Source organism: Spinacia oleracea, chromosome 4 (assembly GCF_020520425.1).
Source record: "Spinacia oleracea cultivar Varoflay chromosome 4, BTI_SOV_V1, whole genome shotgun sequence".
Lineage (NCBI taxonomy): Eukaryota > Viridiplantae > Streptophyta > Magnoliopsida > Caryophyllales > Amaranthaceae > Spinacia > Spinacia oleracea.
The window spans coordinates 173,354,641-173,377,773 of NC_079490.1; the positions used below are offsets into that span (position 1 = coordinate 173,354,641).

General features: G+C 36.3%; 3 protein-coding genes across 5 annotated transcripts; 2 read left to right on the forward strand and 1 right to left on the reverse strand.

The window, feature by feature from the left end:
• Window positions 1-464: 464 nt before the first annotated feature.
• On the forward strand, window positions 465-3,743 carry LOC110800796 (7-deoxyloganetin glucosyltransferase). Its single transcript, XM_022006123.2, has 2 exons — window positions 465-1,287; window positions 2,464-3,743. Exons 1-2 carry the CDS (start codon window positions 636-638, stop codon window positions 3,432-3,434), a joined length of 1,623 nt encoding a protein of 540 aa, XP_021861815.1. The 5' UTR covers window positions 465-635; the 3' UTR covers window positions 3,435-3,743.
• Window positions 3,744-4,802: 1,059 nt separating this feature from the next.
• LOC110800800 (7-deoxyloganetin glucosyltransferase) lies at window positions 4,803-7,203 on the forward strand. The gene is made up of 2 exons (XM_022006127.2): window positions 4,803-5,588; window positions 6,065-7,203. The coding sequence occupies exons 1-2, from the start codon at window positions 5,084-5,086 to the stop codon at window positions 7,015-7,017; spliced, it is 1,458 nt and encodes a 485-aa protein (XP_021861819.1). The 5' UTR covers window positions 4,803-5,083; the 3' UTR covers window positions 7,018-7,203.
• Window positions 7,204-8,000: 797 nt separating this feature from the next.
• On the reverse strand, window positions 8,001-21,221 carry LOC110800797 (uncharacterized). 3 transcript variants are annotated; one of them, XM_022006124.2, is made up of 8 exons: window positions 21,001-21,221; window positions 16,944-17,697; window positions 15,471-15,715; window positions 15,168-15,377; window positions 14,892-14,984; window positions 14,684-14,785; window positions 10,521-11,096; window positions 8,001-8,350 (listed from the first exon to the last, which is right to left on the reverse strand). In XM_022006124.2, the coding sequence occupies exons 2-8, from the start codon at window positions 17,674-17,676 to the stop codon at window positions 8,291-8,293; spliced, it is 2,019 nt and encodes a 672-aa protein (XP_021861816.1). In that variant the 5' UTR covers window positions 17,677-17,697; window positions 21,001-21,221; the 3' UTR covers window positions 8,001-8,290. The 3 variants fall into 3 exon arrangements, with proteins under 3 accessions (XP_021861816.1, XP_021861817.1, XP_021861818.1); XM_022006125.2 differs by having other exon boundaries at window positions 16,944-17,700; window positions 21,001-21,194; XM_022006126.2 differs by having other exon boundaries at window positions 16,944-17,713; window positions 21,001-21,194.
• Between the last annotated feature and the right edge of the window lie 1,912 nt (window positions 21,222-23,133).

Consider the following 23,133-nt stretch of genomic DNA (forward strand, 5'->3'; position numbering starts at 1 on the left):
AAGAAATTGCCTATGTGCATCGAAAGTTGGTAATATTCCGTCGTTGCACTTTACCTGTTTGTGCTTGGTGGCTGAGTTCCTAACAAGATTTCCATATTCTTACACTTTTTAACAACGCGTTTCAAAGTTGTGATCATTGCTGGTGTGTTTATTCCTAGAATCACCTCAAAATTCAAGACTTGTTATATCAGATTTCCATTTACTTTTACCTAATTACAAAGGGAATTTTAGAAACCACCTCGGAATCTACTAGATTTTTGTTGAGTATATACTCCTTATAAGATTAGGGAATCGACTGAAATCTTGTACGGAGTACTTTAGGTGAATCTGTTTTTGTGGCTAAGTAGGAATGTAGGATGTCTGTGTAATTGTAAAACCAAACAATGTGTAAATGAAAGTAACATGCCAAGGACAAAAGATATCTGCATTTCCTTATCTTTTTTGTCAGCAATACCCGGCACCTCATTTTCAACCTCTAGTCCTCTCTACATACACTCATCTTTTTAGCATTCTAATTATTCAACACAAACCGTAGAAACGGTTCCATTAAATTCAGATAAGTAAATAAAACGCACCCTAACTCTCTGATCAAATTTGTTACCACATATTCATAGATTCATCAATCCGCGTGCCGTATGTGTGGTATATACTTCCCCAACATAAAACTACCTAAGATATGTACATCCTATTTAAATAAAGGGTTCATTGACCAACATTTACTACAAAGCTATAGTTTTTTTTCCCCTAATAAGGTAGGAGTGACTCCAATGGCACAAAAGAAACCTCATGTAGTATGTCTTCCAGCACCAGCACAAGGCCACATAATCCCCATGATGAAACTAGCAAAACTCCTACACTCAAGGGGATTTTACATCACATTAGTTCTTACTGAGTTTGATGTGGCTAGACTAGCTGCTGCGGCATCCTCGGCCGCAGACTCTACCACCACCACCACTCTTCAAGGCCTCAATGACTTCAGCATTGAAACCATTCCTGACGGTTTGCCACCAGAAAACAACCGCAGCGTGCTAGACTTGCCGGAGTTGTGCGTTGCTTTGCCAGGAGAACCAAAGGTGGCCTTTAGAGGTGTCCTAATGAGGCTTCTTGCTTCCCATAATACCCCTCCAATCACTGGTATAATTTCAGATGGTGCCATGTTCTTTGCACTTGGAGTTGGCAAAGAATTGGGTATCCCAGTTTGGCTGTTTTACACTACAAGTGCTTGTGGCATGTTAGGGTATATGCAGTATGATGAGCTTATTAAAAGAGGTCATTTCCCATTAAAAGGTAACAACTACTACCACCAATTCGAAATTAACTGTTGTCCTGAATACGGAGTATGAACCAGTATCGTGGCCACTAAATTTAAACTAAACACTAGGTATAGAAATTGATTTCTTCTGCCCCCTTAAATTGTGAATGGTTACAATTCCACATGAAATTAAAGTAAAACAATTCAGGTGATATTGCAACCATTTAACAAATTAAAGTAAAACAATTCCAGGTGATATTGCAACCATTTAACAAATTTATAAAGGAATTGATTTCTTCTCCCCCATTAAATTGTTGTCACATTACTTCAAACGTTTGTATTATTTCAAATTTGTTGCATGCCTTGTAAATTTTGTGGACGTGATTATTTTCTTAAGATTTTAAAACGAGTATAAATATATATATATATATATATATATATATATATATATATATATATATATATATATATATATATATATATATATATATATTTTGGTGCACCTTACTTTAAATACACCTGAATGTATACTACGTGTAGATTAATATATATAACCTTTGATAAACTTATGTAGTTCTAGTTTTGTACCATCAAAATAATTCATTTTTGTGCGCCTTTCCACCCTTCGTTCTTTATACTATGTATACTTGTTTTAATTAATGTACGTTGCGCCAACGTAGCCCAAAAAAAAAAAAAATAGTGTGGAGGAAAACAAGTAGTTAATCTCTTAAAATTAAGGGTAAAAATAATCACCACTTTTTTTGCTTTTGCTTTGATTAGTCCTCAGTTGGACGTTGGTGTGTATGTGATTTGGCAAGCAATCAAAAATTATGGAACCAGTATTTTATCTTTGGTGCGAATGAGTATCAAGGGCAATTCAAACTATAAATGATAGGAGTGGGAATTTGAACATAGGACCTATAATACACATACCCTCAGTTTTAACAACTAGGTCAAGACCTAATTGATAAAACATGGAACTTCACATAAGTTGAGAATGTCATAATTGTGTTCAAGTATTTTTTTTTATTGCGAATGAGCCACAAACAATATTACAAATGGAGGAGGGGAATCCGAATATGTGGTATGTCTATCGTATACAGTCTTAACCATTAAGACAAGACCTTATTGGCTGTTTAAGTATCCTCTTAATTGATGACGTTTACAAACGCTTCCGAACACTAATCCCTCTTCTTAATGTGCTTTGGCAGATGAAAGCTACCTTACAAACGGGTATCTTGACACACCAATTGACTGGGTTCCAGGATTGATCAAAGGGGCTAAGCTGAAGCACCTTCCTACATTTATCCGAACCACAAATCCAAATGACATTATGTTCAACTACTTGGGAGAAGCGGCGAGAACCGGTTCAGCTGCCCATGGCATGATTCTCAACACATTTGATGATCTAGAAGGCCAAGTCTTGAGTTCAATCAATACAGAAATCAACAATCTCTACACCATTGGCCCTCTTCCACTGCTCTGCCAACGACTAAACGAACGAGAACTTCTCCCTTTAAGTTCGAGTTTATGGAAGGAAGACACTAACTGCTTAGAATGGCTTGACAAAAGGAGTCCAAAATCAGTCATTTATGTTAATTATGGAAGCCTAGCTATATTAACTCCTTCACAATTAGAGGAGTTTGCATGGGGATTAGCAAACAGTAATCACCCTTTCTTATGGATAATCCGGTCCGACCTTATCGTAGGAGGATCAAGTATGTTGTTAAGTAATGATTACATGGAGGAGATTAAGGAAAGAGGGTTGTTATCGAGTTGGTGTTCGCAAGAGAAGGTGCTTCAACACCCTTCAATCGCGGTGTTTTTAACTCATTGTGGATGGAATTCGACTCTGGAGAGTATTACTGAAGGGGTGCCTATGATATGCTGGCCGTTTTTCGCCGAGCAGCAAACAAACTGTTTGTATGCTTGTCATGAGTGGAAGGTTGGTGTGGAGATGGAGGAAGGCGAGGTTCGAAGAGAGAAAGTTGAAGGGTTAGTGAAAGAGATGATGGAAGGTGAAAAGGGGAAGGAATTGAAGGTAAAATCAATTGAGTGGAAGTGTAAAGCAGAGGAGTGTACAATGTTTGGTGGTTCATCTTACAGTAACTTTGATAAGTTAGTGAGTGATCTTATGTTAATGTATGATAATCATTGTCAGTCTACTTTAAAATGTTCCTAAATGCTCTACATCAAGGAAGACATTGCAAGATCTTTTATGTACTATGGAAGTACAAATGAGTAGTGAACTAGTGATTGTAAATATGTAATGGCCCTATCGTTGTTCTCCTTACCTGATCTGGTCTAATTTTTCTAGTTTCTGGTCTACTCTGATTCTTCCTGATCCAAATGTTCTATGTGAGTGTTTTATGAATAGTGAACTAGTGATTGTAAATCTGTAATGGCCCTAAAAAAGGCCTAATGTTGTTTGTATTCCTGCCCAAGGCCACATGTACCGTTACACTTCCATAACTAGGATTTGTTCTCTTTACCTGATTTGATATATGTTTCTAGTTTCTTACTTTCTTGTATGGTCTAGTCAAGTCTGATTCCTCCTAATCCAAATGTTTTATGCGAGTGTTTTATTAACTTTTTCGGCCTGGTCAAAAAAAATTCAATTCTAGTCTAATAAACGATAAGAATAAGGTGAAGAGAACAAAGATGCCTCATCTATACAAAATACTTATGCTTTATCAAGCACTTGGTACAACCTCAACCGTCACTATTTCTACGATAATCTTAATTGTACCATGCATATCATTCTGTAATATAGTACAACCCCCGGTTGTACAATAAAAATTTCTGAAGCGTGGATCCCAACTCCTTAAATGGAGGGTAATAAGGAGTTCTATATTCGTACAAATTCAACTTACATAACCTCATCAACTTCTACTCTGATCTTCCCCTCCATTTCCATCACTTCATCCATGGTTGGGTTTTGCCCAAATAGGATAAAGAAATTTGTTTAAGGACAAAAAACTTGCTTTCCTTATCCTTTTGACAGCGAAAGCCAACACTAGTTCACCACTCTTCTTGTTCTTGTCGTTTATCAACAAGATTATAAGATATCCCAATCGTAAATGTGTATCAACCCTACCATCTATTAAAGATGACACCAACCCATAAATCTGTAAGATCTAATTGGACCCTACTCTTATACACAACAATATCTATACACAGATTTATGAATCCATTTACCGAGAACCTCCGCAATTTGAATTATACATTCGGGTGCACAATGTTTATTGTACATCTTGATGAACATCCACTAACATTAAGAATGATTTCAATATACACGTACAAGTGAAATATTTGAATCTTTGGATATGTACGATATTTTCTTTGTATTTGAACTACTCGTATATCAATTTAAAAATAAGGTGCACAGTGATCATTGCGCACCCGGGAGCATAAATCATATTTTGCGAGAACCTCCATCTTGTTTCTGATTACAGAGTTGGTAGTATATTCGAAGGGTTTTTTTTTTTTTTTAATCCTCATTTGATCAGTTTTGCTCATTTGGAGAATTTAAAATGAGCAAAAACGACAAAATGAGAAGAAAAAAAAAACACCATGGGATGAACGAGATATTTTGTGTTGTACACCATAATATATATACATTAATCAACCGACACATAGTGTATATGCGGTTTATATCAATCTACGCACCATGTAATATGTGGTTTATGCCTCATAAGTCCATCACCATACTTCAACCCTGCATAATACAGTTCATTATAAACATAATCATACAGGTAGTTAATCAAATGGCACCAAGAAAATTATAATCATCCATCCAATTATCCTTCAAGATTAATTTGTTTGACTGAAATGGCACCCAGAAAGCCTCATATTCTCTGTATTCCTGCTCCAGCACAAGGCCACATAAATCCCATGATGAATCTAGCAAAACTCCTTCATTCTCATGGCTTTTACATCACCATGGTGCTTACAGAGTTCGATTTTGATAGACTATCTTCTTCTTTAGCAGTGGACTCTCCTTCTCTACAAGAGCTTCATGACTTCATCTTTGAAACTATTCCTGACGGTTTGCCACCTGGCCATACCCGCGGTGTGTTAGACCTCCCGGAATTGTGTGTTTCTTTGCAAGGGGAACCGAAGAAGGCCTTTCGAGGTCTCCTAATGAAGCTTCTTGATTCCCCAGATATCCCTTGCATTACTAGTATGATCTCAGATGGTGCGATGCCATTCGCACATGAAGCAGGCAAAGAATTGGGTATACCAGTGTTGTTATTCTTTACTACAAGTGCTTGTGGTATGCTAGGGTACATGTTATATGATGAGCTTGTCAAACGAGGCCTTTTCCCCTTGAAAGGTAACTGAAATGTCTTTCACCATATGTTTTTTTTTTCTATGTAAAAAGAAGACCTATCAGGCTATCATAGGTTAGCCAGCTCAGTTATGCAGGTCTTCGCTTGAGCCATTCCCAAGCATTTCATAGTTGATAAGATGTCTTTCACCATATAAAAACAAGTTTATTGCATTGAAAGTCTGTCTTTGTTTATAATTATTTGTTAAATATGGAAGATTTTATACTTTAACCAACTAAATTTAGAAAGGGGTTTATTATTTAGAGATAACAGGGGGAGTATTTACTAATTTTGGGTTCGACTCGATAAAATTAGGCTTGATTCAGTAATAATAATACTTTTTTGGTTTTCGTTATGTTTTGTCAAGCACAAATTTATAAGAGAATGTAATACTACGTGCATTCAAATGACTACATATGTTTAAATTTATTTTCTATCTGTGGGTATTTCTTGTTAATCCTTCTTATCTGTGTTTTGACAGATGAAAGCTGCCTTACAAATGGGTATCTTGAGACACCAATTGACTGGGTTCCAGGACTAATCAAAGGGACTAAAATGAAACACCTTCCTACATTTCTTCGAACAACAGATTCAAATGACACAATGTTCAACTACATGGCCGAGACAGCGAGAAAAGCAATAGGTTGCGAAGGCATGATAATGAATACATTTGATGTTCTAGAAGGCAATGTTTTGGAGGAAATCAAGACAAAGATACCCAATATCTACACCATAGGCCCTCTCTCACTTCTCTGCCAACCAGTGAACGTACGAGAACTTCTCCCTCTTAGGTCAGATTTATGGCAGGAAGACACTAATTGCTTAGAATGGTTAGACAAAAGAGGACCAAAATCAGTTATTTATGTTAATTATGGAAGCCTAGCTACATTAACTCCAGAGCAATTAGAGGAATTTGCATGGGGATTAGCAGACAGTAATCTTCCTTTCATATGGGTAATCCGACCCGATCTTCTTGAAGGTGGGTCAAGTATTGTAACTGAAGATTACTTGGAAGAGATCAAAGAAAGAGGGTTTCTATCAGGTTGGTGCCCACAAGAGAAGGTACTTCAACACCCTTCAATTGCCGTGTTTTTGACTCATTGTGGATGGAATTCTACCCTAGAGAGCATGAGTGAAGGGGTGCCCATGATTTGCTGGCCATTTTTCTCCGAGCAGCAAACAAACTGCTTATATGCTTGTCAAGAGTGGAAAGTTGGGGTGGAGATGGAGGAAGGCGATGTCAGGAGAGAGAAAGTGGAAGGGTTAGTGAGAGAGATGATGAAAGGTGAGAAAGGGAAGGAATTAAAGAGAAGAGCCATGGAATGGAAATGTAAAGCAGAAGCGGCTACAAGACCTGGTGGTTCGTCTTGCAACAATTTTGACAAGTTAGTGAAAGACCTCCTAGGAAAGGAAAATCATTGTCCGCCTACTTAAAATTTAACAAATATTCGCCTCTTAAGAGCAACTCCAATGGTGAGCTACACGGTAAACTACAGAGTTTCACATTGGTTGGCTACAATACCTTGTAGCTCCATATAATATTTAATTTATTTATTTGATCCTAAATAAATTATTCAATATCCATCAAGATTTTGAGCTACCTGCTCAAAATAGCTACAAGATCGTGATAGTTGCTTATGTCATTGATGTACCAAAGGTTTGACTACATGCTCACGTATTTTTATTTTTTATGAGCAGGTCATTATTTTTTAACCACTGAAGCTGCTCTAATAGTCTCCCCTCTTGTTTTGAAAACTATCCCCATGTTCCCAAACCTTAATTTGACTACTAATTCGACAAACCTAAATCTTCAAAAGCCACAATAGTCAATTATTCAGCGTCCTAGAGCCTTAGTTTAAAAAGGCCCACTAAGGCGCACAAGGGTTCTGGAGCCTAGGCGCAAGGATCAGGCGCGCGCCTCGTTTGGATACGAGGCGCACAAAATTTCCTAATAAACCATAAAATTCGGGAAAGAACAAAATTAACACAATTTGTACTCAAAACAACATAATACTATTGGAGTGCATATTTTCTTGCCGGTTCATAAACATCGCGTGATCTCGTCGATGGAGTGCTAGAATTAGAACCTTCCATGGTAGTTACAAGCTGGAAATATAAAAATTAACTCATATTATGCTATTGCCACTTCCCAAAAAGCTTAGGTTGTGGAGATATGAACGTTGATAGGTCACATGGGGTGTGTTTATATCATTAAGAAAGGGGAAAAAAGTAAATAAAAGGATCCACGTCACCCTATTGCGCCTGATGATTGAAGGCGCACAAGGCGCCGCCCCTTGAGCCTTACCTAAGGCGCACAAAGGCGCGCGCCTCCAAGCTGAAGGCGCCGAAGGCTGCGCCTAGGTGAGCCTTGAGCCTAGGCGCGCCTTGGGCGCGCTCTTTTAAACTAAGCCTGGAGCTTCATTATAATCTAACTTCATTTCCCCGCTAAAATTTGCAATCAAGTCTTGAGGAATATTGCAGTATGAAATTACAAGACTTTTAGTTTTTGTTCGAAAAGCAGACGTGCAGGAAAGAATAAAACAACCAATTAAAAGGTCTGGGACTCTGAGTATACGACCCTAGTACAGTAGAAATAAAACATCAGTATAAATAACAGAAGGAGAGTTCAAAGAAGTACTTATACGAGGCAGCAGCAACATATACTGAAGTCCAATGCCTAGAGCCCCAGATGTCTACCTCACTGCTATTAGTCCCACTCTATACTGTCAGAGTCACTGTCAGTATATTCAGATGAAGCTTCCGAAACCTTCAAAATAGATCAAGAAACAGAAGAAAGAATTCAATACAAAATCATGGGTATATAATGTAACGCCTTGAAATATCAGTTAACTGTATTCAGCTACAAAATACAGTCAACGGCACCGGGCATCCTAAATTTTTACAAGCAAAAACGAGAATCATATATTTTAATCACGTTCTTTAGATTCACTAAAAAGATGTCCACCACCACCCAAAACAGCAGAATGTAAAATTAGAAAACATCACATCCACAGAGGGTGAAGAAGTAGATAAACAAGAAAAACGAGATTTTTCCATTCAAAGTAATATCAAAATTCTGTCAAACTGGAAACATAAAATGCTTCCATCACAAACTGGCAACTGACCACAGCATACACCATTGTTGTACCGACAACCTAACTGCTGACGTGCTGGTTGGAATTTCTGAGGTAGTCGTTTTACATGAAGACAATATATCGATCACAAATTATGTACAAGCAGAATACACATGAAATAATTAATAAAAAATTGTCAATGAACTGGTAAAAGAAATTTCCGTTGAGGAGCAAGGGAAATATATTGTCTAGTAGTTGATCCAACTACACTAAGATTTTTGACAAGCTTGACAATTTCGAAAGGACTGGATGTTGTGTCCGTATTATGTCACTTGATACAGATACCCTAGAGGACTAAAATTACCAGAAAACTACAAGACTAGAGAAGTGTTTACAACAAAGTTGAAAAGGTCACTCTACGGAATAAAAAAAACTGGAAGAATGTGGTACAATCGTCTTAGTGAATACCTCCCAAAAGAAGGGTTCAAAATCAATCAAACAAGTCCTTGTGTTTTCATTAAGCGATCTCGTTCAGGATTTGCCATAATTGCAGTTTATGATGAGTTAAATAACATTGGAACTCCAGAGAGCTTACAAAATACCATACTTTTCATTACTAGTAGCTCTACTATTCATTTCTTGGATAGGTTTTGACAAATAGCATTGTTCATTAAATGCTTCTATATGAATGTCAATGTTTGCATGCTATATGAATGTCACTGTCCAAAACTGATCACAACACCAAATAAATAAAAACTAGGATATTATGTAGTTATTTCCAAGAAGTGTGTTATAATGGTTAGTGTTTCACAAATTTTCCTTGTTTTTGTTATTATGTTGTATGATAAGAACATTAAATAGCCTAATGGACACTCTCAAGAATTCGCATACATTCAGAGCTCAATTATCCATCGAACTCATCTGCACTCTGAATGACTTTGGAGAAAAGGCAACTACCTAAACATCTCTCTTTAACTTCCCTAAGTCTCTGTCTCTACCATTTCTACATTTGCATTCAATAGCTCTTCTAATCTAGATCAACAACTTTTAAGTTAGCAATATTGACAAACATTTGCAACACACAACAAGGCCGTGACCCTGACACTCAGAAGTCAGAACTAAAAACAGGAATAACTGGGGATGATGGTCCAGTTCCAAGCACATGAAAGACTCCCAAGTCCAACCTCTATAAGTTCTTTATTGGTTAGGGGTAAGCTAAATACATTTAAGAAAATCCTTTTGATTCTGTCCAAAGTAGGATTCAAATTGGTTTTTAGAATATGCTAAAGAAGGCATATTCCTTGTAAATCACTCTACCCTTCCCAAGTCCCAACCATGCCTACAAACATAATAACCATTTTGATTGATGTGTCTTATAATCCCTCCAGCCTCCGCCCCTCGTAAAAACTTTCAATTTCTTACATAATGTTTGCCCCTCATTAAACTTCCAATTTCTCATTGCGTGGGTCCACAAAACAAATCATTGTTTTCAATCTTCTTATATCCATTACCTTACTTGACATTCACCTTGAAAATTAAAAATAAACATGGCAAGGACTAGTGATAAGCTTAATTGAGGGCAGACGGAGCATTAAGTATTCATTTACAAAATGACTTCAAAGGATTTGAGCCCTTTAAACAGTTATCTAAAAGTCTCTGTAAACCTCTAACTACAACAGAAAGGCTAGAAATAAATAAGAGGTATGGGTCCTCAGAAAATAAGGTTAACAAACAGCTCGGCATATGGGACATAAAAGCAACATACAAACCAATAAAGTACATAAATGACTTATATGTGACTAATCGACATGGTTTATGGGGATAAAAGAAATTTAAAAAAAAAAAAAAACTGATAGCTGATACCTGTGCTTTAGTGGCAGTGATGCCCGGACGGGAAACCCCTCTACGCGTAGATCCCATAGGATCAATTTGTGGACTGTTCAGCATCACTCCAAACTTGGTCACCAAGGAAGTTACTTGTTCAAGTTGGAATTGCAGTCCTTCCATCTGCTTGGACTGCATTTGTAGCTGCTTGGATTGCATTTTCAATTGCTGAGATTGCATATGAATTCGAGCTTGCATAAGTTCATTGGTCTCATTCATAGCTTCCATTGCAAAGTTCAATCTTTCCACTTCTGCGGAAGTGTCTAATGTTGAATAGTCGTTTCTCTTTGGTTTTGCTCCAGTACCAAATAAATTATTTTGGGTGGCAGTTCCCACGCCTGAGGAAGTACCAGATGCGAAATATCCTCTTTTTCTCAACTCTCCTCCAACCCCATATAATTTACTCCTGTTGGCTCCAAATCCATACCCAATGGGTCGTTGAGATCTCTCGTCATCTGAATACATGAGTTCATTGAAAACCTGATTCTCAATGGCAATACGCTTTGCCGGAGAAGAGGTGGAACCATGTTGAGCAACCATGGCTGCAGCAGCATCCTATTAGACCAGTAAAATAACCACATAAAAGTTTTGTAGATACTCCTGGAAGAAAGTCAATTCCATGTACGCTAAATCTCAGGTTTAGGGTCAGCAATCCCAAAATTTGGGAATTCATAGTTCGTACCATTTGTCTTTTCACACACACACACACTCTCCGTACCAGTTAATACAGTCTATAACTAGGCTAAACCTATATTTTGCTCAGTTGTTACAATCATGAAACTTAGATGATTACAGCCCGACATAAATTATGACAACAAAGTCATTTGTTTCAGAAACAAAATTCTAACCATAGACGTCATCAACACATCGTGTTGAGTCATACAATCAAACCCAAATCCTCCGACTGTCTAACATCATATCATGATATAATACTCAGGTTATAGAAATGAGTCGGAGGAAGTGAAGAACCCAACGCTAAAAAATTAGGCATCGACAACAATCATGTCTGGTATTTATGTAAAAGGCCACCCAAATCACTCAGAACACTCAGCCTCGGCCCTGGGCCTAGGCGAGGAGTGTAGCAGCCTAGGGCCCAGGGCGGAAGGGGGCCCCAAAATTTTTATTCTTCCTGCAAGTTTGACTTATTGTTAAATGAACAAATGTTATCATCAAAATGTGATCTGTCTCAGTGGTTAATTGCTCATTATGAGCTTTACTACATACGAAGAAGTCCAAGGTTCAACCCTCCCCTCACTCTTGTTTATCGACATTTTTTGGGCCCCATTTTCAATTGTCAATTTGTCATTCATTTTATTTTCACATGTCTTTCCTGTTTTTTTTTTTGGACAATTTTATGCCTCCTTTTCCATTTACATGTTGGTGGAATTTTTTTTCACTTCTATAATTACTTTATATGGAGTATCTTTTTCATTTATCATATTCATAAAAATCTCTTCCTATTTTTTTTTTTTTTTGCACTATGCAACATGAAGCCATGAAGGTAACTAAGTCATATAGTTAGTGAGAGTATGAACTTAAGAGATAAAACCTTTAGTGATATGAAGTACTACCTATTATACAAAGTACTTTTTTTTTAAGGGGTATTATACAAAGTACTTCGTACTAACATTTCTCCTTGTTCTTCTACTCCGTATTTTACCCTTTTTATATATTTTTCCTTTTTTTATCTTATTAAACATACAAAGTACTCGTATTTATTTGTGAGATTTTATTAGATGTATATATTATATTATTATTAATATAAATCACTTCATTACAAGGGGCCTTGATCTCTTACTTTGTCTATGACCCATAAGTTGTCAAGAACGGGGCTGCTTAAGGGGCCCTAATCTAATATTTCGCATAGGGCCCCAAAAATGCCAGGATCGGGGCTGAGAACACTAAATTGAATTAGTATTTGACTGTTATCCAGTACCCCGCATCAATAGAGGTCTTACCTGTCACCTCACCAATTTAAATTGGAAATGCTGATAAAGTAGAGCTGGCAAAAATTGACCCAACCCACCAACCCAACCCGAGCCCAACCCAATAATAAAGGGAGGATCAAGATTTTCAACCCGTTTAATTAAATGGGTCAACCCAACCCAACCCAGCCCGTCATGTTGAAATTTTAACCCAAAAAAAACCCGCCTAGCCCGTTTAAGTTCAAGCAAGTATATAATATAGATCTGTAGAATGTTATTTGAAAGATTTTATTTCTCATTTTTCCTTCAACATTGAATAATTATTTGATGTTTTGATTCATGTCAAATACACATCGAAGTATTACTTTTAGCTATGAGATATGCAACAAAAAAAATCACCTCGCAATTCTATAATCAAGTCAATTTACACTTAAAAGTGGGAAAAAAAAAAATTAACGGGTCAACATCAGGTCAACCCGTTTATAGGTCGGTTGGGTTGAAAATCTCAACCCGTATAATTAAACAGGTCGAGTTGGGTTGGGAAAATCTCAACCCGTTTATAAATGGGTCGACCTGATTTCGACCCAACCCAATTCATTGCCAACTCTACTAATAATTATGGATAACACCTGTATTAATTCCATGGACTCGAAATAACGCATTGTCAGAGGATCATTTGACCGCAGAATTCAGAGGAGACACAAGAAAAGGAGAAAACAAAATAATTGCATAATTGGTTATAAATAACGGCTACTCTGGGTCGTGGGGAGGATAAAGGGGTAGATAGTACAGGGGAAGTTGTTTAAGGGTAATTGTTTACTACACCATATATAGAATTTTCGTTCTTCCCTCTCTAATTTTTTTCCCCCTTGACATCATGCTACATCAAACCACCATTCGTGGCGGCGGCATCGGCAAGACGCCACCACCACGATGTTGGTGTCTTTGGTGGCTGACAACACCAAATGGGTGGAAATAAGGCCAGGGTCAAGGTTGCCAATCATTTCGCCAACATCCTCACTGATTCCTACAAATCTAGAAAATGAAATTGAGTTAAGGAGAGAGAAAGAATTTTGTTTTCTGGGAGAGGAGAGAAAAGGGAGCAACAGAAACGAGGAATGTGAAGGAGGGGAGTTACAGAGAAGAGAAAAAGAGACTGTAGATCCGAAGAGGAGAGAAAAAGGTATGGAGAATAGAAGAGGAAGAAGATGGGTACATTATTCATGGGGGAAATTACAGTAACTTTTAGCCTTATTTTTAAGGGAATATATTACCCATGAGTCCATGACATTATCACCTTCAATCCAAACCAACAAAGAACCATACTTTTTCCTCTGCCAATTTCTCCCTCCTATTCTCTACAATCTAGGCGACACCTTAAGTATTACAAGCGGCATGAGAAAAGGTGGTATTACTCCCATCAGACATCCCAGCGTCCACCAGCTACTATAATTCTGAATTTCTGATATTATCTATAAACTAGCTAGTAAATGATGTGACATTTCCGCTCAGAAAGAGGCCATGTGTAAAGGGTAATCTATGGAAATGATCAATATGAAAGGGATATACTTAACACGGGAGACTTATTGTAGAATAAGGAAACTTGACAGACCAATTAATGAGAAAAGGGGAGAAAAGGAAAAGTTAAATATTCATAACACTATCCAAATTACAGGACATCTACTTCTTCAAGCCCTCTTTCTCTCTTCGGTATTTGGTCCACTCATCTCCTCAATATCACACTTCTTGCACCTCTACAGGATAATGTCTTGCCTATTTGGCAGGAGGCCATTTGACAATCACCCTCTCATCCTAGTGAAATACGGACAAGATTGGCAGAAGTTAAGATACTTACCACGACACACTAGCACAATGCCAATATACAAAACTTGCAGCACAACTGCCGGAGAACTTTTGATATGGACATATCATAAACAAGAAGAAAGCATGAGAAATGGATAAGCCACCCAACAAAGTTAATAACAAGTCCGATTTCCCTAATTAGTTTCACTTTTGTTAGTCGACAGCTCCTCTTTTGTACTGACCTTCACACTTCACAAGGACACGGAACACACACACACACCCACACATTCCCCCTAACCACCCACCCACCACGAAACACACTAAAAGAAAGGGGTTGGAAGTTCAACTTTGCTACACCCAAGAAAATAACCCTCGTGTTCAAATCTGTACTAGAAATCATTAGCGGATCCATACCAAAAATTCTTTGGATGTGTCCTCCACATAAGTTCCATCTTTTCTCAGATGAGTTTGAGCAAACCACTCCAACGCTCCTGGCTCTCTTCCATGTGTCGTTTCCTGAGAGTAGTACCAATAAGTCAATAAGTTCAGCAACAGAAAAACACTAAACAATCATACCGATGTTGCTTTCCTACAAATGTTTCAGATTATTGATAAAACTTACAAATTCATCTCTCATTCGAGCAAAGCTCTTGGCACCTGTAGTGTGAATATGAGATTGAAGAGCTCGTGCTTCCTTTCCCTTCGCAGATAAGAACTGTGAAAAGAAAATAATACAAAATCCATATGCATAAATATGACCTAAAATCCGAGCTTTTAAACATTTGGCAACACAAATTTAGTTTTAGTTAACACTTGTCCGTTCCTGAGATATAATTGATATACAGGGTTTAGCAAGAAGAAAAATACAGTGGCAAGGACAAACAAACATGGGTGGTACCTGACTCCTTTCAGAAAACCAGTATTGCACAAGTGTCTTCCATTCGCTTGCATCCAGTCCTTTTGGCACAATGCTAGCAACTTGTTCTTGTGTTCTATCAGGTTTTTTAAACTGCACCTTGAGCTCATATCTATAACCTCTCCATTTCTTTCCCACGTGTTTAAGAATGCTTTTGTCTATTTCTTCTCGGGCGGGAAGCACAAACTTTTCCTAAATACGCAATTCAATGAAAGACAAAGACAGTAAGATAATAAAATCAGTCTGAATGAATTCTAGAACAACAGGCAGATATGAGAAGCCTACCCGGATCAAGTTTATAATGTTGGCTTTACAACTTTTATCCACCTTATGCCAGTTCACTACACCAATAGGACATAGTTCACCATTCTTTGCTACATCCCCCAGGAATTTGACAAGCACGTGACCCCCCTTCCTCACTGGCTGGTCTAATGAATTAACAGGAACCACAAACCTAACCCCAGCTTGAAGAGACCAAACATGCCGAGGAAGTATTCTTCCTCCCTTCTTCCCACGTCTCCCTTCCAAATCTGTGTAGAATTCAAATCATAATACAGAAAAATAAAAGGGGGAAAAAACTCTTCTACAAAGTATCAAGCTCGCTAACAGCAATATCCTGAATATAATTGACATAGAACTCCATAGACCAAACACATAGAAAAAGTTAGAATAAAACATAAGATCCAATTCTCCAACTAGAACAATTGTGAGTTAGATTGCCTTTTAAGAATTTTTTTTAATTTAATATTATGCCAGTTAATAAGGATCAATAATCAAATCAGGGTGAATCTATGAATAACTAATGGTTCTTTGTCTCGTTTTGGGGTTCTTGCCTGAATCTATGAATAACTTGGTGGATTTTCTACCCCAAAGAACTTCTTTTTCAAAAAGAACAGAAATGTTGTTTGCAGGAATTAAAAAAAATCAGAACATACGAGCAAATGAGTGATATTGGCTCATGAAGTTAAATTGATGTAAGAAAAAAGCAATAACATTGAATGTATGCCATTGTGAGATCAATGCCAAAATTTTAGAGCAAGGATTTGCATTGGCTATTGAAAGAAGACATATGAGAAAAAGGAAAATCAACAATAATGATATAAGAACGGAATACATGGACTGTGATACAAATTGAGAACCAAACATATAAATGTCAAGCTCCAAGATGATACAAATCTCTGTTCAAGCTGAGAACAACGTCATAAGAGTGTAACTGTGTAATGGAGACTAAACAGTGAAAAAACTTAAGCATGGTAACCCAATAGAATTCTGTTTAAAGAGTCAATAATGGAAGACACGTATAATAAGATATACATCACTTAAATTATACAACCACAAGACTATTCGACATTATTGTGGGACAAAGGGAGTAAAATTTTGGGAAAGGGAATTAGGGATACACTCTGAAATATTTTTTTAAAAACCGGACAAACATTCTGGGATGGAGTAATATAAGAAGTATAATTTAGCCAGATTGGGATGTTCTGAGTTCTGACTTACAAGCTTTAACTGGCAAACGAAAGGACCACACAGACACAAGGGTAGAATACTACCACTAACCAAACCACATACTGAAACCATTATACTAAACTTAGGCACAAAGAAAACAAATACAAACAATGAAAAACTTGGCAAACTAAACTATTTGGGGAGGGGAAAAAACAAAGAGAAAAAGCTGCACGTTCAAGCCACCATAAACATGAATACTCTGCCAGAGTACCAGCCATCTATGAGAAAGTTCAAGAGAAAAAGTATTACCCCTCATCTCGACCTCCTCCATTTCATCAAATTCTATATCATCCCTCCACTTTGCTGGTTTTGAGCGCCTTCCTTGTGACAGCCCTTGTTGGAATTCTTGGAAAGGTTCGTCATCATCATCCTCAACCCAAACTGACTTCCTCTTTGAAGCTCTAGGTTGGCTAGGAGAGTCAGCAGGAAGCGGTTGACTTGGTGGAGGGGTATGGATCTGTCTTCCAGCAGAACTTCTCTTGCTAGGCCTAAAATCATTTACCTCTGTAGTCGTAGGTTGTCTGGGTTCAGTCATTGAAGGAGTATCTACCCATACGTTGCAACTTGAACTAACCTGGGTCTCGAGAGCTTGAGCTCCTTTGGGAGCAACACCATGGTTTGCCTGAACACCATTATCCAGGACACGTGGAGACCACCTTCGTCCAGACCTAAATCGGGGAGAAGGGTCAGTGGAAAATGGTTGATTTGGTGAAGGTGCAAGGGACTCTCTTGCGGATGTTTTTCGCAAATTGGGTCTAACATTATCTTCCTCGGTATATGTTGCTTGGGTTGGCTGGTTCATTGCAGGTTGGTCAGTAGTCGGGTTGCCGCATGAACTGCGTAGGGTCTCCTCATCTTGCGCTTCTGCAATAGCAACATCATGGACTACCTGTGCAACAACATCTTCGACTGATCGAATCTTACTGTCTTTGACTTTAGAAGCAGCCGCGGTTCTCGTCCTTTTGCTTCGGTAACTCATCATATTCCAGGGTACACTAAGCTTCTGCTGAAACAACCATCTAAAGTTTTTAATTCACAGCCAAACCATTAATGCGGCTCTCTTAACAAAACACAAAAAAAGTTGAAAAGAGAGAATAAGACAAGCCAGCGAATTCCTATGCTACAATTATTCCATGCTGTGTAACAGTAAGAATGCAAATTGCATGAGATCATGATCAGAATGTGGCATTCATCACCTGTATTGCTAATGCTACTACTAATTGCTGCTGCATTAATATAAATATACCACAATCTATCACACAACTACAAACTGCTGTTGGTAGTAAAGATCTCCAACCCCTGCTGCTGGTTGCTACTTATATAGTAGTATTACAGTAAAGTAGAAAATTAGCAGTCTATAAAAATTTCCAAGTTCACATGTCAAGAGGTAAAAACCAACAAGAACATCCAACTTAGCTTAATTACTTGATTATTTCTTGCATTCTGTTGACAGAACAAAACAAAACAAAAAAAGGGCAATCCTCAAACCTCTAGTATAAAAAAAAATACGGATTTTTCATGAAATACCCCCGAATTTTGGCGTAATTCACCAAATGCCCCTCGACTTTCAGAAATTCACCAAATGCCCCTCACAAATGACTTAATACCCAAAATACCCTTACTAATGATGCGCCGTTAGTCCTCCGTTAACCTAATTTTCAAATTCACCAAATACCCCTATTTTAATACTTATTTCACCAAATACCCTTATTCAGAAACTTAATTCACCAAATACCAATAACTTAAAATTACTCATTTTGATGCTCAACGGCTAGTTTTTGTGTTTGAAAATTAGCTGTTGCTTATTGTTTGCTTATAAATACTCTTTTTCTGACGGTTTATTGTAGTTTTCCTATTATTTTGTTAATTTCATATCATTTTTGTCATGAGTTTTCTTTCAAAATCATCATCCACACCCAATGAGTCCACATATGTAAGAGTCCCAAATAAATTTTGTTATCATGGGAGAAAATTTGACATCCGAATATCTGATACAACACTCAATCTGAAGCTCCGGTACAACACTAAAACGGAAAACACTCCTAAAAACACCTCAAAACGTCGCAACTCTTCAAGAAAATAGCTACTTCTTTTGTACCTTATTCTTTATGTGACCAATTAATTATATTTACCACGCAATCGGAAGGTATTCCTTTTTCAATATGGGAAATATCTTTAACATATGCAAACAGATTAAAAATAAAGCTCTTATTAATTTTATTCTAACGCATATGTTCCAGCTACCTCGGCTTCTATTGCTTCCATGCCACATATTTAACGTTAACTCCCTTTTGTCTCCTGTCTCTACTGCCTCCAAACATCTTTCTTCAATCTCCTAACTTTCTCTCAACCTTACAGTCGAGGCATAAAGGTTTTCCCACTTTTCTTTTGAGCTAGGTCCTATTGACATGGTCAGATTTATGGACAAATGTCTATTTTTGGATTTGAGGGAACAAGAAAAAAAAATGAAACTAAGGTATGTTCCAAAGCTCATGAACCAGTGAAAAAACATGAATCTTGGCACAAAGATTTGCCTCCAAACTCAAGATTTTCACATCATGAATCCAAGTTGAAATCGAGGTTGTGATAAAAATGTATGTGTTATTGAACTTGATTTCTTAGTTACTTTACCATTCGGACAATAAGAAAATTAAGGTGTTAGCTTTAGATTGAATTACTTCAGCTTCACTTACATAAGATCCCTTTGAAAATGGGGTTTTTTGGCCTTTTGCTCTGCTAAAGTGCATTGTCTTTACTGGATGAGGCCTGAACTTATTGGATCATAATTGAAACTTACTGAGTGTTGTATCGGAGCCTCAGATGGAAATTTCCTCCCATAATATTAGAAATTGTTTGGGACTCTTACATATGTGGATTCATGGGTGTGGATGATGATTTTGAAAGAAAACTCATGACAAAAATGATATGAAATTAACAAAACAATAGAAAAACTACAATAAATAGTCAGAAAAGGGGTTTTTATAAGCAAACAATAAGCAACGGCTAATTTTCAAACATAAAAACTAGCCCTGAGCATCAAAATGGGTAATTTTAAGTTATGTGTATTTGGTGAATTAAGTTTCAGAATAGGGGTATTATATGAAATAAGTAATAAAATAGGGGTATTTGGTGAATTTAAAAATTAGGCTAACGGAGGACTAACGGCGCGTCATTAGTAAGGGTATTTTGGGTATTAAGTCATTTGTGAGGGGCATTTGGTGAATTTCTGAAAGTCGAGGGGCATTTGGTGAATTACGCCATAATTCGGGGGTATTTCATGAAAAATCCGAAAAAAATAACTAAATGACAGTGACTCCAAGAAACAACGCTAACATAGTAACATATACACCTTCATCTGAATTCAATTGTCACGTTGCTAGTTTAAATTACCCTATCATAGCCACATTTATTTGTAGACCGGGGAAGTATACTCATTTCGTTTTTCTTGCTCTTCACATATACGAGTACTACTAAATTTGCTGATATGATATGTGAAACATCTTATTTAGGCGTTAATTTCATTGAAGACCCTGAAAAAATTCAGTACCCAAACCGTGCACAAATCGTTTGAGTTTGAAGCTAAACCCGTGAAGTTCTAAAGAACAGGGTGATTCCAAATCAATAACTTGTTATTGATGAATTGTACAAATCAATTAGCATAATCGCAAATAAGTAGACTTTCAAGATGAATACATTTAAATTCAATTTTTATTCATTTAAGCTCAAATTTTATTCATTTAATCTCAAATTTTATTCATCTAATTTTTCGTTTATTTTTCTTGCCGATTAAATTACGAAAATGACTATTCACAAATCACAGTTATTGATAAATATATTTCCTAAAGAACACTAGCAATAACACAAAATATAACTCCTCATATACTTCAATACTCACTTAAATTAGTTAAATATCATTGTACCACTTCACAACGCCATAATTTGCAATCAGTACTACGATTCCCATCTCACTTAAAAACCCTAATCAGTGAAGAACTACAAATCTATCAACATTTTCTGATATTAATATTGTTAACAACAATTAAGCTCATGAAACAACGTTTGAACTTTCTACATCTTTCCAATTTGCCTCGCACAAACCAACCAGTCTTAAATTAGGTGGTTTCATCTCAAATTGACATCACACCGATTTATAAACCCTTTAATAATCCCAGATGAGCTTGCTACCCCACATTAACCTAATTATAACACGAAATACATTAAATCACACCCAGAATTTCAATTGAGCATATAAAACAACCAGAATAAACCCTAGAAATCGAAATTGAGAAAGAGAGAAATTTAGCACCTGAGGAAATTGGTGACTTGTGATTTTCCGGTCCGGCGATTGACGATTAAATTAATACAAATTAAATTGAATTACTACTGTGTGTCTCGCGAATTTGATCAAATGAAAGTGGGGAGAAAGTTGTCGCTTTTGAACTGCAAAGTGACGAAAACCGCTTATTTCTTCAGTAGCATGTTTTGCGTCGGTTTGGCCTTTAAGCGGGGTTTTAAAAAAATTGAATTAGTGCAATTCATTTTGGATAATTTTTGTTTGCACCCAAAAAAAAAATTAAAAAAAAATTGGATACTTTTTGTCAACTGAAACTTGTTATAAGTGGTGTACAATATAGAGTAAAAGTTACGGAGTAACACTAAATACTTAAAAGTTACTTTTATATAGGTAAAAGTTGTCAATGTTTTGAGTGAAAATTATTTCTTCATAATCACTAAGATTTTTTGTCATTTAACACCTTAAAAAAACTCGTTTTTGTAATTTAACACCTTACTTATTTTTTATTGTTTTTAAACACCTTAAAAAAAAAAAATTAGAAATCAACACCACTTGACAATTTTTGTTAGAAAAAACATTAGTTTTTAACTATGCTAAAGTTCTCAAGGCATGATATGGTGGTAAACAACTCCTTCTACCATTAAATTGTGCTTTGGAAGTTATAGCATGATTAAAAATCAATGTTTTTTTCTTATGAAAATCGTTAAGCGGTGTTGATTTATAAATTTTTAGATTTTTAAGGTGTTTAAATATAATAAAAAAATAAGTAAGGTGTTTAATTACAAAAACTAATTTTTTTAAGGTGTTAAATGACAAAAAATCCTAATCACTAATAATGTACTAAATTAATCATTTAACCATTTAAAATGTTTATCTATCAACTTTTTTTAATATAAAAAATACAAAAAAATACATATTAGAAGTTACAAAAAAACAGAGTAAAAGTTACAAGTTATTCTGACGCATGTACACCTTGTGCGTACAAGACCTTTTGAAATTTTAGTGGTAAGGAAAATCACGGTCTAATAATATCTATTACTATATACTAAAAGAGACACCAGGAATGACACGTGTCAATTCCTGGTGCGATTTTTTCCCGCCAAAAATCCTTTCCTAAAAAAATATTTACTTTATTCTATTTTTATTTTCTCTCCTTTTATATAAATATTTATAAATAGAAAAAATTATATGATTATTAAATATGACATTATCAAATAATTTTGGTAATATTTAGTCACATCTTCATATCAATAATAATATTTTGTTCATATTAAGCATATCAAATATTTAATTCGGTCAAATCATCATTTAAACATATAAAATATATAATACGTAAAAGAGCGAAAATTGTATATTATATGCTAAAATGAGTACGTTCGAGATTTATTAATTACGCAATAGATTTAAGGGATAAATATTTCAGTTAAAAAAGATAGTCAATTAATAATTTTCAAATAACCGTGCGTGCACGGGACCTAATCTAGTTTTAGTTCTATAACTAGTATAATACCCGTGCGATGCACGATTTATAATCTAAACATAAATTATTATGAAATCTGGTAGACAATTATGATCAATATAGAGTTTATTGATATTCTCAAATAAAAAATGATTAATAATGGATAAATTGTTATTGCTCATTATATTCTTGCTTATTAAAACAATTAAAACAAATAAAGGTACATAGATGAAATTATTTCCATTCTCATTCACCACTTGTGTCAAGCGTAAGTTATCTTACCCGTCTTTCACTTCGTTATTAATACTCGCACAGTCACTCGTCAATCTGATTACCCGATCACTTAACATCTATCTAGACCATGTACTTTATTGAGATAGAGATGACTTTGAGGCGGGGGAAGACTTGCACACCCGCACCCACCTACAATTCTCATCTTCATCCTCCCATCCACGATAAGAAGGATACCCACCCCTCTCAACCCCCGTCTCGAGAGGTACAAAATAAAATCCATCACCTTTTCATCACCCCCATCCCCGTGTATCCACACCCACCCCTAAACTCGACTTTTTTTTGGTAAGAGAGTTTGAATTTTAAAACTCTATTATGGAGCCTCTGAAGATTCGTCTGTCTGATTAGAGTTACCGAGTAAATAAACAAAACATTATAATATGTAAGTTAGATGA